Source organism: Malus domestica, chromosome 12, assembly GCF_042453785.1.
Source record: "Malus domestica chromosome 12, GDT2T_hap1".
Lineage (NCBI taxonomy): Eukaryota > Viridiplantae > Streptophyta > Magnoliopsida > Rosales > Rosaceae > Malus > Malus domestica.
In genome coordinates, this window is record NC_091672.1 from 21,013,746 (window position 1) to 21,027,608 (window position 13,863).

The 13,863-nt window shown below is 37.6% G+C and overlaps 3 protein-coding genes across 3 annotated transcripts; 2 read left to right on the forward strand and 1 right to left on the reverse strand.

Moving 5' to 3' along the window:
• Positions 1-3,791: 3,791 nt before the first annotated feature.
• On the forward strand, positions 3,792-5,495 carry LOC114819921 (metallothionein-like protein type 2). The gene is made up of 3 exons (XM_070808993.1): positions 3,792-4,112; positions 4,219-4,299; positions 5,079-5,495. Exons 1-3 carry the CDS (start codon positions 3,946-3,948, stop codon positions 5,167-5,169), a joined length of 339 nt encoding a protein of 112 aa, XP_070665094.1. The 5' UTR covers positions 3,792-3,945; the 3' UTR covers positions 5,170-5,495.
• Positions 5,496-6,471: 976 nt separating this feature from the next.
• LOC103433414 (kinesin-like protein KIN-10B) lies at positions 6,472-10,498 on the reverse strand. Its single transcript, XM_029089585.2, has 13 exons — positions 10,165-10,498; positions 9,884-10,052; positions 9,110-9,500; positions 8,815-9,020; positions 8,388-8,701; positions 8,239-8,302; positions 7,886-7,973; positions 7,507-7,787; positions 7,375-7,421; positions 7,244-7,265; positions 7,093-7,155; positions 6,909-6,947; positions 6,472-6,822 (listed from the first exon to the last, which is right to left on the reverse strand). Exons 1-13 carry the CDS (start codon positions 10,386-10,388, stop codon positions 6,724-6,726), a joined length of 2,007 nt encoding a protein of 668 aa, XP_028945418.1. The 5' UTR covers positions 10,389-10,498; the 3' UTR covers positions 6,472-6,723.
• A 1,251-nt stretch (positions 10,499-11,749) lies between these two features.
• LOC114819922 (mitochondrial import inner membrane translocase subunit Tim9-like) lies at positions 11,750-12,733 on the forward strand. The gene is made up of 2 exons (XM_029089586.2): positions 11,750-11,986; positions 12,314-12,733. Exons 1-2 carry the CDS (start codon positions 11,889-11,891, stop codon positions 12,498-12,500), a joined length of 285 nt encoding a protein of 94 aa, XP_028945419.1. The 5' UTR covers positions 11,750-11,888; the 3' UTR covers positions 12,501-12,733.
• Positions 12,734-13,863: the final 1,130 nt, after the last annotated feature.

A 13,863-nucleotide genomic window follows, 5' to 3' on the forward strand; every position in this document is an offset into this window, starting at 1 on the left:
ATTCGACAAACTTCAGAATTATATTCATTCACAGACTTAAAGTCTTGGAAGCGCAAGTGCTGCCAGTCGTGTCTTGCTTCAGGCAAGAATATGTCCTTTTGGTGATCGAAACGATCAGCCAAAGCGACCCATAATGCACGTGGATCCTCCTCAGCAAGGTACTCAGTTTGTAGAGCGTCATGGATATGTCTTCGGATGAAGATCATAGCAGTGGCTTTTTCAGCCTCGCCAACAGGTTTATCTGTTGCTTCTTCAATAGCAGGACGCAAGTTCTTTGCAGTGAGGTGGAGCTTCACATCTTGAACCCACTTGAGGTAGTTCCTTCCAGAAACCTCCAAAGCGGTGAAGTCGAGTTTGTTCAAATTCGACATGTTCCTATCACAAAATAGATGGACAAGATGTGGTTAGTGTAATGGAGAAAAATCAATCCATTCACATAGGAGTAGAACATACAGGTTCTAATAGACATGTATTGGTTGAATTTTGCATGAAAAACTTCGGGTTTTCATGGGTGATATGTTTAAGTGAAAACTTCGGGTTTTCTAACAAGGCATGTGTATAAGAAACTTCGGGTTTCAAAGTAATTATGAACTTCAGGTTCATATATTCATGCAGGCAAACACAAATATATATGCAAACAAATATGCAAAGAATATATGCAGAAATATTGTATAATGATAAGTGAATTAATTTATTTTTTTGGTCTTCGGGGCCAAATTAAAGTGTGGGTGAAAATATAAAAACCCATATTATTTAAAAGTATTAAATAATAAAATCTCGGGGCCTAAAAATATAGGCCGAGTACCCCCGGGTGTAGGCTGCAGGCCCACGGGGTGAGAAAGGAATGGGCTGCTGTGTGCAGCCCTAAAAAAAATTTTCTCCTTTTTTCGGTATGGGCCGCTGCAGGCGAGCCCAGGAAAATAAAAAAACAAATTGTTTTCTTTGTGGGCTAGGCCGCTGCAAGCGAGCCCAGCAAAAAAAAATTGTTTTTTTTTCTTTTGTTACACGGGCCGAGAGACAGAGCCCGAGTAGGGTTCGGGAAAGAGACCCAAAAGAAATCCCAGCCGTGCTGGGTGTGCGATGCCGAAGAAGAAAGCCGGAGTTCGTGGACGGCGCCATGGCATGCGGTGTGTCCAGGGTCGAGCAAGCCATGGTTCGTCGAAGAACCAGGTGTTTGTTGATGAAGAAGAGATCTCAACGTCGATGGAAGAAAAAAAATTGAATGAATTCAATTGAATTCGAGTGAAGACCCATGAAATTCTTCTGGAATTTCTAGAAATCGTTGGTGAAAACGATGGGTGGTGTCCAAGTTTGCACGACTGCAGGTCGTGTTGTGTTGGAAAATCGACGGCGAGGACCTAGGCTTCAGGCCGTAGGTAGGGACAAGGTGCTTCAAACGCACCGTTTCGGTTCAAGGCTTGCGGCATGGGTTCTCGGTTTGGGTTGGGCCATCGCAGGCTGCGGGCCTGGTGGCTTGCGGCCTTGCATGGTGCACAGGCACGGGTTAGACTAGAACCCTAATTTCCCCAATCGCAAAATTTTTTTTTTTCAATTCAAATATATTACATGTATAATTTTAATGAATCACATATTTACGTTGATGCATATGCAAATAATAGTTTCAATGCATGTACATATGTAAGATTCAATTCATGACAAATATCAAATTCACATAATTGTAGCAATTTTGATGATGAAGCATACACAATTTATGTAGAATCTAAAATACGTTAAACGTAAAGTTGGGTCATGCATCATGGTGAATGTTCATGCTATCAGGGCTTGCAAAATATCGAGTTAAAAACCGTTGTTTGGAAAGAACCTGATTGCGTGATGATATGGATGAACTGGTTTGATGCAGAAAAAATTTCCAACGTCAGATTCCTAAGCGCAGCGGTAGGAGCGTGCTGATAACGTGTTGTGGTCTATTTTATCTGACAGAGGGACTAGGGTCGGCGACAAAGAGAGAGAGGAGAGAGATGTGTGTTTGTAGAATTGTAGGGGAATGTGTGTGTTGTTATCCCTCCTACATTGTGCCTTTATTTATAGTAGTAAAGGGAGAGAAGATATTTCTTCTCCTCCAAGTAATACAAGTTGTAATAGAAAAGGATAACTAGAATCAAATCTTATCTAGGATTTACACAATCATACTTAAACTAGGAATGTTTACAACAGTTTAAAAATTGTTACATCATTTTTAAGTGTCATAATCACAATTGAATTCTGCATCATATGTTTTTTTTTAGTACAATAATATATTTTACATTATTTAAAGAGAGAAGTTTGATTGAACCACACAATAAGTAACCTAATTTGATATCAAATTCAATATTTACGATATTCAAAATTAAAATCTCTCACTTGCAAATAAAAGAAAATATCATCGTAATACTGAATAGATTACATCATTCGTTTTAAGTCGGTTTACCAAAATTTGTTATTATGTTTGATTTGATGACTGGTGAAGTGAGACTAGGTTAGGTAACAAGTCTTTCTCAGTAGGGGCTTAAGAGTCAACATACAATGTCCCACTCGCTTTAATTAATAAAAATTATTTTGACTATTATCTTATCAACACTCGTTTACGGAAAGGAATCCTTTCTTGATCCTTTTTCATCTAATTTAGATCTGTTGAAATTTAATTAAACAGTTATAAATAGAAGATTTCTTTAAAAGTGATAATAAATATAACTGTTAAGTTAAATTTTAACAATCCAGGTCCTGAATTAAGTGGAAAGTGATCCGCTCTCTTTCCCTCGTTTACCATCATAATCCAAATTAAGGTTACTATTTAATTTGGATCTCCAATCATTGTGGCTTGGCTAATATAGAATTCCTCGCCGAGATGGTGGTGGTTGTTATTGGTAAAAAAAAAAAAACAAAGATATTTCTAAGTATATACTATTTACCATCCTTGCTAGGCTGTTTGTGGCTACATTTCAACACTCAATAATGTATGGCATGTTCCAATCTTTGTTTTTGAATTACAGCCACGTGATGTTGTTATTTTGTTGTATATTTTGGACTTAACAGACTCTTACCGATCATTTTACACCTTCTCATAATCAGTAACATGCTCGGAATTATACGTAGACCGAGGTTGCCATACCTCTCCTAGCCATCGTGGAAACAAGACAGTCCTCATGAAATCACTCATTTAATAGATGATTGTCACAAGTTTAAAAAGAACACCACTCATCCAAAAGGTTAATGATTTCTTTACTTACAAGTAGAGGTAACAAATTAACTCATTGACTCATTAATGATATCTATTAAGACCTGCTTAAATTTGATATCACCATAACATAAATGTGAGATTGGTAATGATGATGATAGTGTAAGATGAAATGAAATCAAACGATTTTTAACATGCATTTATTAACAATCCAATGAACTAATTTGTTACATCTAGTTACAAGGGAGTATTTCCACTGCTGAAATAAGTCTAAATTTTTATATTAACGTGTGTAATTATTTTTTATAAAAATACTTTATAAAAGCATATGAATATATCGTTCACACGTATTATAGTATATACGTGAAAATAATGTACCAAATGAAATATTTTCCATACACGCAAAAGGTTCTTCCATCCTAGCCGTATGATTTAAGAGGGAAAGCCATAATGGCACAAAAATCATACAAATCAACTCCATCTCACCCGTTGATCACCTCTCAATCACCCCAATCAGAAATCCAACGGTGGATACGCTTACAGAAAAGGGTACACTTCAGAACACACCAGAGCCATCCCCCACCCCACGCCTAATTATGTAAGGCCGCCTCAAGGAGGGAGAAACGACAGATACGTGGAAGAAAACAGGTACAGAGGGATTGGACTTAAATGCATGGGATAGACATGACGTCTGATCACGCCACGTGGACGGTGGATATCAGCCACTCTCTCTCCTCCACCGCACTATAAATTGAGGGTCATGGCTTCCTATGGTTACTCGTTCAAAACAGAGCTTGCGTTTATCTGCTTCTTTGTCATCAATTCAATCAAACTTTCCGTCGGGAAATTTTCCGTCTCCAATTCCAAAAATGTCGTCGTGCTGCGGTGGTAAATGTGGTTGCGGGTCCGGCTGCAGCTGCGGCAGTGGCTGCAACGGGTAATCTTTCTACCTCTCTGTTTGTTTTCCGAGAATCTGGAAAAAAGAAAATCCCAGAAAATTTCTGCTCTGATTTGGGTTTTTGACTACATGGGTTTTTGTTCAGGTGTGGGATGGCTCCTGATCTGAGCTACATGGAGGGGTCCACCACTGAGACCCTCGTGATGGGAGTTGCTCCCCAGAAGTCGTACGTATTCTCATCTCTCAGAAATGAGATCCCAAATTATTTTTGAAATATGTAATTTGCAGATTTTGTGGTTATAATTTTGGGAGACACGGAGAAACAGAAGTAGATGGACACCAAACCGACAATAAAAGTTTTAAAACGACAATAAAAGGGAAAAGGACTCCGATCCCTTCCTCCAATTCAAATCAGGAAATTTATGATGTTGAAATTTTTTTCTTTACTAATTAATGAAATCTTTTTGTCAATCAAAAAATGAAAGATAAATTAGTTTTTTGTTACAAAAATATGATGGGTAATAATGTAATTTTAAAGGTTTAAATTTTATTATTTTTATTGAAATATTACTTGCCGATGATATTAAAATACCTTTAATATTATATAAAAAAATAACCAAAAAATACCTTCCCAACTCTCCCAGTTCTCTCTCTCTCCTATTTTTTTTTAAATGTGTTCATACATATAAATTGCAAGTAAATATTAGTAATTTTTAAAGTGAGTTTCTGTTTGTAATCGTTGAATCTGTAAGGATTTTCTGATTTGATGATTAGGAGAAAGGGATATGCGGAGTGGATTTATTCCCAGTAAAAGGAAACAAAATCATGATTTATGTACGGTTTATTGTCTGTTTAACATAAGTTAAATTTGTCTTTGTTTTGTTTTTATTGAAACCGCGATCGGTATGATTTAGGGAAGCATGGAGAGAGAAAGCATCATTTATACACTGACTTATTGTCTGTTTCGGAGCGCTGTAACATTTGTTTTGTAATTTTGATGTGCAGTCACATGGAGGCATCTGAGATGGGAGTTGCTGCCGAGAACGGATGCAAGTGTGGAGACAACTGCACCTGCAACCCCTGCAACTGCAAGTGAGAGGGACAGATGGCACCTTCTGATGAAGCAAGAGAATCGCGGGGCTTATATGTTTAGCAGTAATATATGTATGTGTGTGTGTCGTAATCATGAATCATGATCCAAATTTACGAAGGTCGTGTTTTTAGAATAAAGTGGCCATGGCTTCTTCTGAGCTGCACGTCCTACTAGGCTGGGATCTGGTCCTAGGTTATGGCTGCTTGTTGTCTGTTTGCTTTGTACATGCAGTAGTCGTATTTGTGTTTTTATGTTCGTGTTAACTTGGTGGATCGTATTATGTGTTTCTGATGAAATTAATGAAAAACTTGCTCCATCTTTTGCTTTAATTTTTGGGTTAATTGACAAGGAAAACGAGTGCAATAAGTTCCAACAACAAAAGTTTCTAAGATGTTCTGGGGAAATTTGGAGTACAACATATTTCGATGTTTTAACCTTTTAAGAATTTGTCAAACATCCAACGATTATCGGAGAATTTGTGTAGAAAGTCGTATATATGGAGGAGAAAAACACACAAGAAGAATTAGATTAGATCTGTTACTAATCCAAACATTTTTAAAAAGGGATTTTAACAAAAAAAAAAAAATGGTATTATTTATTTTAACGAAAAATTATATTTTTATAATAAAAAATTAATATTAGTACTATTTATTTTATTTTTTTATTTCGTATTTATCGTTAACTTAAAATTTTTAAATTATTTTTATTAGTTTTTTTTTTTTTAAAAATATTAACCATCTATTTGGGATAATAATTTAGCCATTAATAAGACTCCAAAAAAATAATCATCAAAGTATTTGGAGAACCATCAACCCTATCCTTTATTTCGTTCCATGGTTAAAAAAAAAAAAAAGAACAAAAAAGCAGGAACTAGTGGTAAGCTATGGTTATTAACCTTTTTTTGGTCCGAAACCGGGATTGTAATTTTGTTATGTCGGTGGTTACGATCAAGCAGATCTAACGGCTCGAAATATTTCACATTTTTTCAAAACTCACCCATCCAATATTTATTGTATGGTTGTGGTTCAACCACATTTTTTTGTTGGAAACTCACCCTCGATCTAATATTTATTGTATGGTTGTGGTTCACGTTACGCTTTGGACGGGCGATGTCTTTATGCTGGGAGCAGCAGCTTTTGGGCACTCCACATGTTGGTCGAAAAAGTGTCACCGTGACATCTCATGTTAGTGTAACATCTCGGTGAGGACAGTTTCAATTGTCGAACGAAAATATGACGAAGCATAAGTGCCTTGCCGTATCAATGACTCAGCAATAAGGCTTTGTAAATTTCATTCAGTTCAAGATTGTAACAACAAATAGATGGAATTCATTAGAAATCATGAATAATCTTCGTTGCTAGTTTACAAATCAACACAAACAGGGTCTTTTCAGTCTTTTACAATGACACGTCCATAAGGTTTTACTTGGGCGAGAAATTTCCGTAGAGCTGCCTTCTCACACGGGGTTTGACCAACTTGAGGTTGGATAGATTAAAAACTAAAATACAGGAGGTTTTAGAGTTGGAGTTGACGTGGTCAGACACCCCTATCCAAATTTCACATTTGCTTGACCTGTGAAATATCTGAGCAGCTGAGTGTTGCCTTTATTTCCTTATCAAGTACCCCTATCGCTGCTTTGTTAAACAGGTTGACAATCTGTTAAAAGAAATTAATTAGAGCAGATTAGTAATCATTCATCATTCAACGGGGAAGGTTGTGGTGAAACTGTCTTCTGGGATCACCTGCTTAGTTGAGAGGCCTATTTTCTCCAAATCGTTCAGCTGAAACATGCAACGTTCAACATCACAGTTACTCAAAAACTTAGTTCCAATTTCGCTGTACCGTTCCAATTTTATCGGATAGTCCATGAAAAAACAAATGTAATTCAAGTTTCATCTGTTCCTAAACCTTAATAAACTTGCTTACCGATTTTAAAGGGCTCGTTTCTCTGAGCTCGAGTATGTATTCAGCCATTTTGACTCCTATTCCCTGATTGATGAACGCGAGGGAAAAAGAAAGTATCAGAAGGCAAGTAATTATTTTAAGAACACACAAAGATGCAGCATTTGATAGGAACCTTTAGCTCCAGCAGCTCTTCCCTGCGGTTGAGAAAACCAGTCGAAATATTAGGTTCATTTGGTATGATTGAGTGAAAAATGCAAGAAACGAAAAAACGAAGAAGCTTCAAAGAGATGATAAGATTTTTACCTGTTGGCTGTGTTCAAGAAGTCAATATAATCTTGAAGTAGGAACTTCTGTGCAATAAGCGAAAGAAAAACAGATGAAAATCACATTAAAAAGCTAGAACTTAACTAATAGAGTTGTACGTAATGATTGTACCTTCAAGTTTGATCCGCAAGCAGTGAATTTATCAAGTGGGGTGCCTGTCCTTTGGAACATGTTTTTCGTGCAGGTCGCTAAAGAGGGAGTTTTCGGAGTCTTTGGATCAAAGAGTAGGGTGCAATCTCCATTTGTGAATAAGGGTTCACTGAGGGGATTTTGATTTATATTGGTGTTGATCGGGGAGAGAGCTTTTCTCAAGGAACTTTGAGGTGTGTTTTTCTTCCCGCTGACGGGTGATGAGTCGTTTGCAAAGTTTTCCTCCTGGTTTGGTGGTTCAGCTATGCATATATACAAGAAAATAGTGCATTTATTCAATTTGTTTAGAGTGTTTGAAGGAGCATATTAAGTAATAAAACCATATAGAGCTGAAACATACCAGGTAAACTTGTATTTGATTTGAGAACGGATCCACAAGCTCCAGCATTGCCCACTTGTTTATTATCCTTAGCGGCGAATTGCAGGCTCTGGAAAGCAATTCCAACTCATAAATACACAATGACATAAACATCAAACGCAAGATAAACTAATTCGGAATGAATTCAGTAGCTTCTCATCCCCAAGTGGAACTGTTAAACTCAAACTTTCAAATAATATGCCATCTCATGAATATCCTAATGTGATGAATAAAGTTTCACAATAGAGTAAGAATAAGAATATATTGAATACACTATAACGTAGTTCTAATTTTATCATTTTCCATCCATGTACTCCCTAAAATTTAGTAATTACCTCCAAATTGGAATCAACTAGACTTTCATTGTCGATTATGTTCCTGATAGGTCTTTTGATTGTCCTGCAAAAAATTTCAACAATCAAACAAAAGTGACTAATGCATAGCATGAAGGATATACAATTCAACTAGTTACTTGTCATTGTACCTTTCTTTCACAGAGCAGGCGCTTCTGTTTGTATTAACCTTGGATTTCATAGAACTGAGGTTGATGCTGGGTTTCTTGACATTAGCAATAGAAGAACTTGGAGATTTCCCCAACAAGGGAGAATTGAATGCTTCAATTCTTCGCACACTCTTTGTCTTTCCTCTTGATTCAAGCCAAGTACGGAGTTTGGCTTCCATGTCAACTTTAACCTTCGGGGTCTCTTGCTTGTGAGCTGAAGGAACAAAGTTGGTAATGTGGCGTGACCGAGCTGCCAAGCTGACAGTATGAACAGACTCCTGGTACTCTCCTGGATTCTATTATCAAAGAAAATTGTTTCCAATATAAGTTTCAAAGAAAAAAAAAAGATAATAATAAGTACAGGCCAGACGAAAGCACTTCTATTCAAACGCTAATTCAAACTTCTTACCAAGCAAGTAATCATCAAAGCCTGACTCATCCCACCTAGTGAGTCTTGCAAAATACGAGTCAATTTACTCTCTCTATAGGGCACTCGGGATAAGTTGTTGTTCAGTGCATAAATGACATTTGATAATGCAAACAAGGACTGGTTAATCTTCGCACTCTCTTGGAGACGGATCCCTTCGTTGCAAGTTCTTCTATTATCTTCATTACCTGCTTGAAATACACATGTAGATTAAATAAAGAAAAGACAAAGATCATGTACTTTATTTATAGGGAAAAGTTTAGGAGTGAGAAAAGACCTGCTAAATCTATGAGATTCAACTTCCCAGTAACAGCATCCCCAGAACCATCATCAAGAGTTGAAACGGCAATCACAAGGACACCATGGCTCCTACTAGACACATCATTGAGACCTGTATGGGCAGTTTTCCGCCTCTGAATCCCACAAGAAAAGGCCTCATAAAACTCAAACATGGACTTTACAGGGACCCGAGACAGCCCCTTAAGATGAACCTGCCCATCTTTGTCATCCAAAACCGTAATTTCCTTGGCTTTGATCTCTAACAGGTCATAACACCTGTCCATATAGACCTCGTAGTATGATAGCTCAACTGAGCTTCCTGTGCTCTGGCACATAGACAGGATTTTGGACATGGACAGCTCCATTAGACCCGGCATCTCATCCGTGCCCTGGAACATAAAATCCCATGCTGGATTAACATTACAGAAGAAAATGCTTCAGAACAAACACTAAAAGCTGCATTTAGTTACTTTTAACCTATGCTAATTCACAAATTTCTTTTCTTTCTGGGGATAATTACAGATGATTATCCAGATTAATGATTTATTAATCATAAAATGCCTTCACTAATGTTTCATATGGGTGGTCAGACGTTGGTGTAGCCACATTGGGTAGAGCGGATGTGCTCCCCCTCCCCGCAGTTTAGATTAGTTTAAAAATTAAAATGGAACATCGATTATGTAAAAAGAAACGAAAAAAAAAAGTTCATATCTTTGGAGAATTCAAATTCAAAACTGAATTTTTGCCAAAAGAAGTAAAAAAAATTTCAAACCTGTATAGTGTAAGTCTTTCCACTTCCAGTAGCTCCGTAGGCGAACACCGTCGCATTGCAGCCATGAAAGAGTCCCGGAATCAAGGGGCAAACTTCTCTACTGAAGATCCGGCCAACATTGTTATCCTCCGGGGCAAAGAAGGAGTCTAACCGATAGCACTCGTTTCGGCTACACCCCGAAAAACAAAATCAGGAGTCACCATCAAAACCCAGCTTCCCAAATCAAGAAAGCCAAAATTCATCTCCGAATTGGCTGACAGAAAAGCAAGAAAATTACTCACCTTGTCACTTTATCTTTGAGATGAACAACCACTTCCTCGGTCGCAAACTCGGATTCTTTTTCGATAACGGAAGCGCACGGCGTCGGATCTCTGTTACCGTCAGCGATCTCTTGGGGAAGAAAAGGGCGCACCCGAGCGATCACCCTGACCTTCGAAATTGAACTGGGGTTCGTAGATTTTGCTGGAGTTGCAGAAGAACTGTCAAGAGCTCGACCCACCTCCATTGGAACAAAGGAAAGAGCTTTAGCTTGGATTTCAAGTGAGAGAGAGAATTGGGAATTTGCAGAACGGTCTGTAACTGAAAGATGGAGATTAAGAGGAGGTCTGAAACTATTTGTCGAACGTTGGGGCTTTTTCAGTTTGAATTTTTGGATTGGGTGCGGACTGTGCCGTTGGGCCTCGTGTGTGGTGGGGGCCTATTTCTTACTCCTTCGGAATGTTTGCTGTTTAGGATGAGAGATTTTTTAGTATAACCGCTATACGGATGGGACGTGTTATTATACAAATGATGAGATATAAATTTTTGTGTTTTGACTGTCGAACGTGGTTTGTACCCATGTTGAGTCAAGTGACATCTAAATGTAGGAAGCCCATTGTCGAACGTGGTTTGTACCCATGTTGAGTCAAGTGACATCTAAATGTAGGAAGCCCATTATTTATGAGCAAGTAGGACAGTGTAATTATACAAATGATGAGATATAAATTTTTGTATTTTGACTGTCGAACGTGGTTTGTACCCATGTTGAGTCAAGTGACATCTAAATGTAGGAAGCCCATTATTTATGAGCAAGTCGGACAGTGTAATTATTTCGACTAACACGTACAAGAACTAGTTCTTTTTTTTTTTTTTTTGGGAGGGGGTGGGGTTAGCCTTACAAAGGGTTAGTAAATAGTGTGGTTCAAATTCGCTTTTAGCGAGAATTGAACCTAAGACCTTTTATTTATAGGTGAAGGTGAATACCACTAGATCGTAGTACTAAGTGGCATCAATAACTACTTTCTAAACAATGATAAATTCTTCCCCGTTGCTTGTTGAGATCAAATGAGGCCCATAGTAAGTATGGTCGTATTGTCTTTGCATTAGAAGAAAGACTTTTATGATATAAGTATACACTATCTTGACATTTGGTGTCAATACTATAAAAACATGTGTAAATTTTTATTTATAGCATCGTATCATTAACATAATTTGTTGATAGTATAACTAGGATTTGGATTTCGGATCCAAATTGTAGGAATTCTAGAAATTCTCACATCTTAATTGTTTATCGTACATCATGCAGTCAGAAATTATTTTGAATTTATTTATTTAAAACTAAACATAAATAATAATGAACATTAAATGCACAATATACGATAAACGATCATGATGTAAGGATTTCTGAAAACACCACAAAAAAGATCCGGTGGATTCTCATCCGTATAACCATGCCATCAAGTTGCTCTCATGAATTTTCGAAGTAAAAAAAGCTGCTCTCATGAATTTGGTTTGTATATGGGCCCCCACCATGGACCCACAACTTGTAAGACAAAGCCGCATATGACCGGCGGAGGGAAACTCTCTCCCAACCAGGCCCAAATGGCCCCCTCGTCAGAGTTTCAATTACCCAAACGTTTGAGGACCTGTCAGCAAGGCGGCGCAAATATGTGAAGGGTTTTAGACAAAGACCGTAATTGTATATGCGTTAAACCCTAAACCCCCAAAATTGTGGGAAATCACGAAGATGGAGAAGGGCATGCTGTCTGCAAACTTGGAGGGTCTTCCCGAAGAAGACAAGCACAGAATGGCCACCTTGATCGACCAACTCCAGATTCGCGACAGGTTTTTCTGATTTTTTTTTTAAATGCAGTGTTTTTTTTTGTAATTTGTTCTCAGTAATTTGTGATTAGTGAGGCATGTTCTTGATACGGTGCATGATAGATTGAAGTCTTAGAAAAATACCCACAAAATTAAATGGTTAATTGTTAGCAGGAAATTTGAAACTACGATGTGATTCCAATGTAATCAAGTATATGTTTTGAAATTTTGAAAACCGAACCGAACCGGATATATGTCTTGGGTTTGGCTCATGGTTTTGATGATGAACTGGCCCAAACCGAACTGTGCCCATCCCTACTGATTTCGGTTGTGTTTGTCCAAAAAATGCAGTCTGAGGATGTATAATTCATTGGTGGAGAGATGCTTTACCGACTGCGTAGACACCTTTTATCGCAAAGCGCTGACGAAGCAAGAGGATACGTGCGTTCGTAGGTGCGCTGAGAAGTTCCTCAAGCACTCGATGCGCGTTGGCATGAGGTTTGCAGAGCTTAATCAAGGAGCGGCTACTCAAGATTAAGCTAAGCTCTATGTATGAATCATTTTTTGGTATGGAAGGTCTTGGAAATCTTTCGAGTCGGTTTACGGAAGTTGCAATTTGTTTAGCCTTGATTCTAGAATTGTGTTTCTTACACTGATTAGATTCGTACATTTTCAAAAGAAAAAAAATATTCATGGTGAGGTTTTACAGTTAGCTGGAACTGGATATGAATTGGTTATGATTTATGATTTTGCCCTTTTATTCGCGTATCATATCTGGTGTGGTAAATTCGTTGTGTACACGTAGACTGTGATTGAAAGTTTAGGAGGAACGGCTCCTTGCCTCTGCAGCATTGCAAGTGTAGAGATTGAGATTGTGTAGTTTTGTTCATTGATGAAGTCCCGACTGCGAAAAAATGAATATAGGATTTGGGATTGATAGACTTTGATGCAACCCTTCATTCTTGGTATACAGATCCTTCCATTCTTCCCCTTAATTTAGAACTTGACTTCGGTTGGCAGTGATCTTGATAGTGAGGCAACCAAGTGATTTAGATTAGATGAGAAGAAAATTGGTTTGTAAAATCACCGCCTTCTGAGCCTTTTCCCCTTTCTGCTAAGGATGATAAAGATTACGATGTGACTGTGAAAGTATCTCAAGGACTAGAAAAGGAAAACTCGAAGGGAGATTACCTAACAGTGAATGAAGAAGTTGCCAGTTGGTCTCCCGGGCATGGAGGTCCCTGCTTGAACTTGATGAGCAATTAGGCAGAAATGTGAGCAAGCAGATGCAGGGGATTGAATTGAACATGCTGTGATGCAGGCAATTTTTTGCTTCGATGATTGTTTTGGAATGCAGTTTTCTAGTGCTTGTTATTTGGGATTCAATCATGTATATTTTTACGTTGAGTTGTGTTATTGAAGGAAGGATGAAGGTTGTTCTTGGTAAAGATTCCATGATGCTTTGTGGGGAAGTTGTTGGATATAAAGATGTCAAATGCTAGGTTTGAAGTTCTCTTGCTCACTAGTGGTTTTTGGTATTTTAAAAACTCATTAAAAACCCAACTGAATACTTTGTTAAAAAAAAAAAAGAAAAAAAAAAGAAAAAGCTTAGAAAAGCACTTCTATTTAAAAAGCACATTTAAAGCCCTTTCAAATTTTTGTTAAACACTTCTAGTCTTGAAGGCCTCTTTGATGTCTAGCGTTTAGCTTGTATAAGGTAAATCATCAGATTGAGTGAATACCGAATGAAGAATTAGATGTCCACTTGCATTTTTTTGTCAAAATGAAGGTAGAATATGGATTAGCTATGACAAAAACTTATTCCGACCAATTCTATCATTTTTTGTAGGAATTAAAGGGATCAATTTCATACCTAATCCATCTTCTATCTTCATGACCAA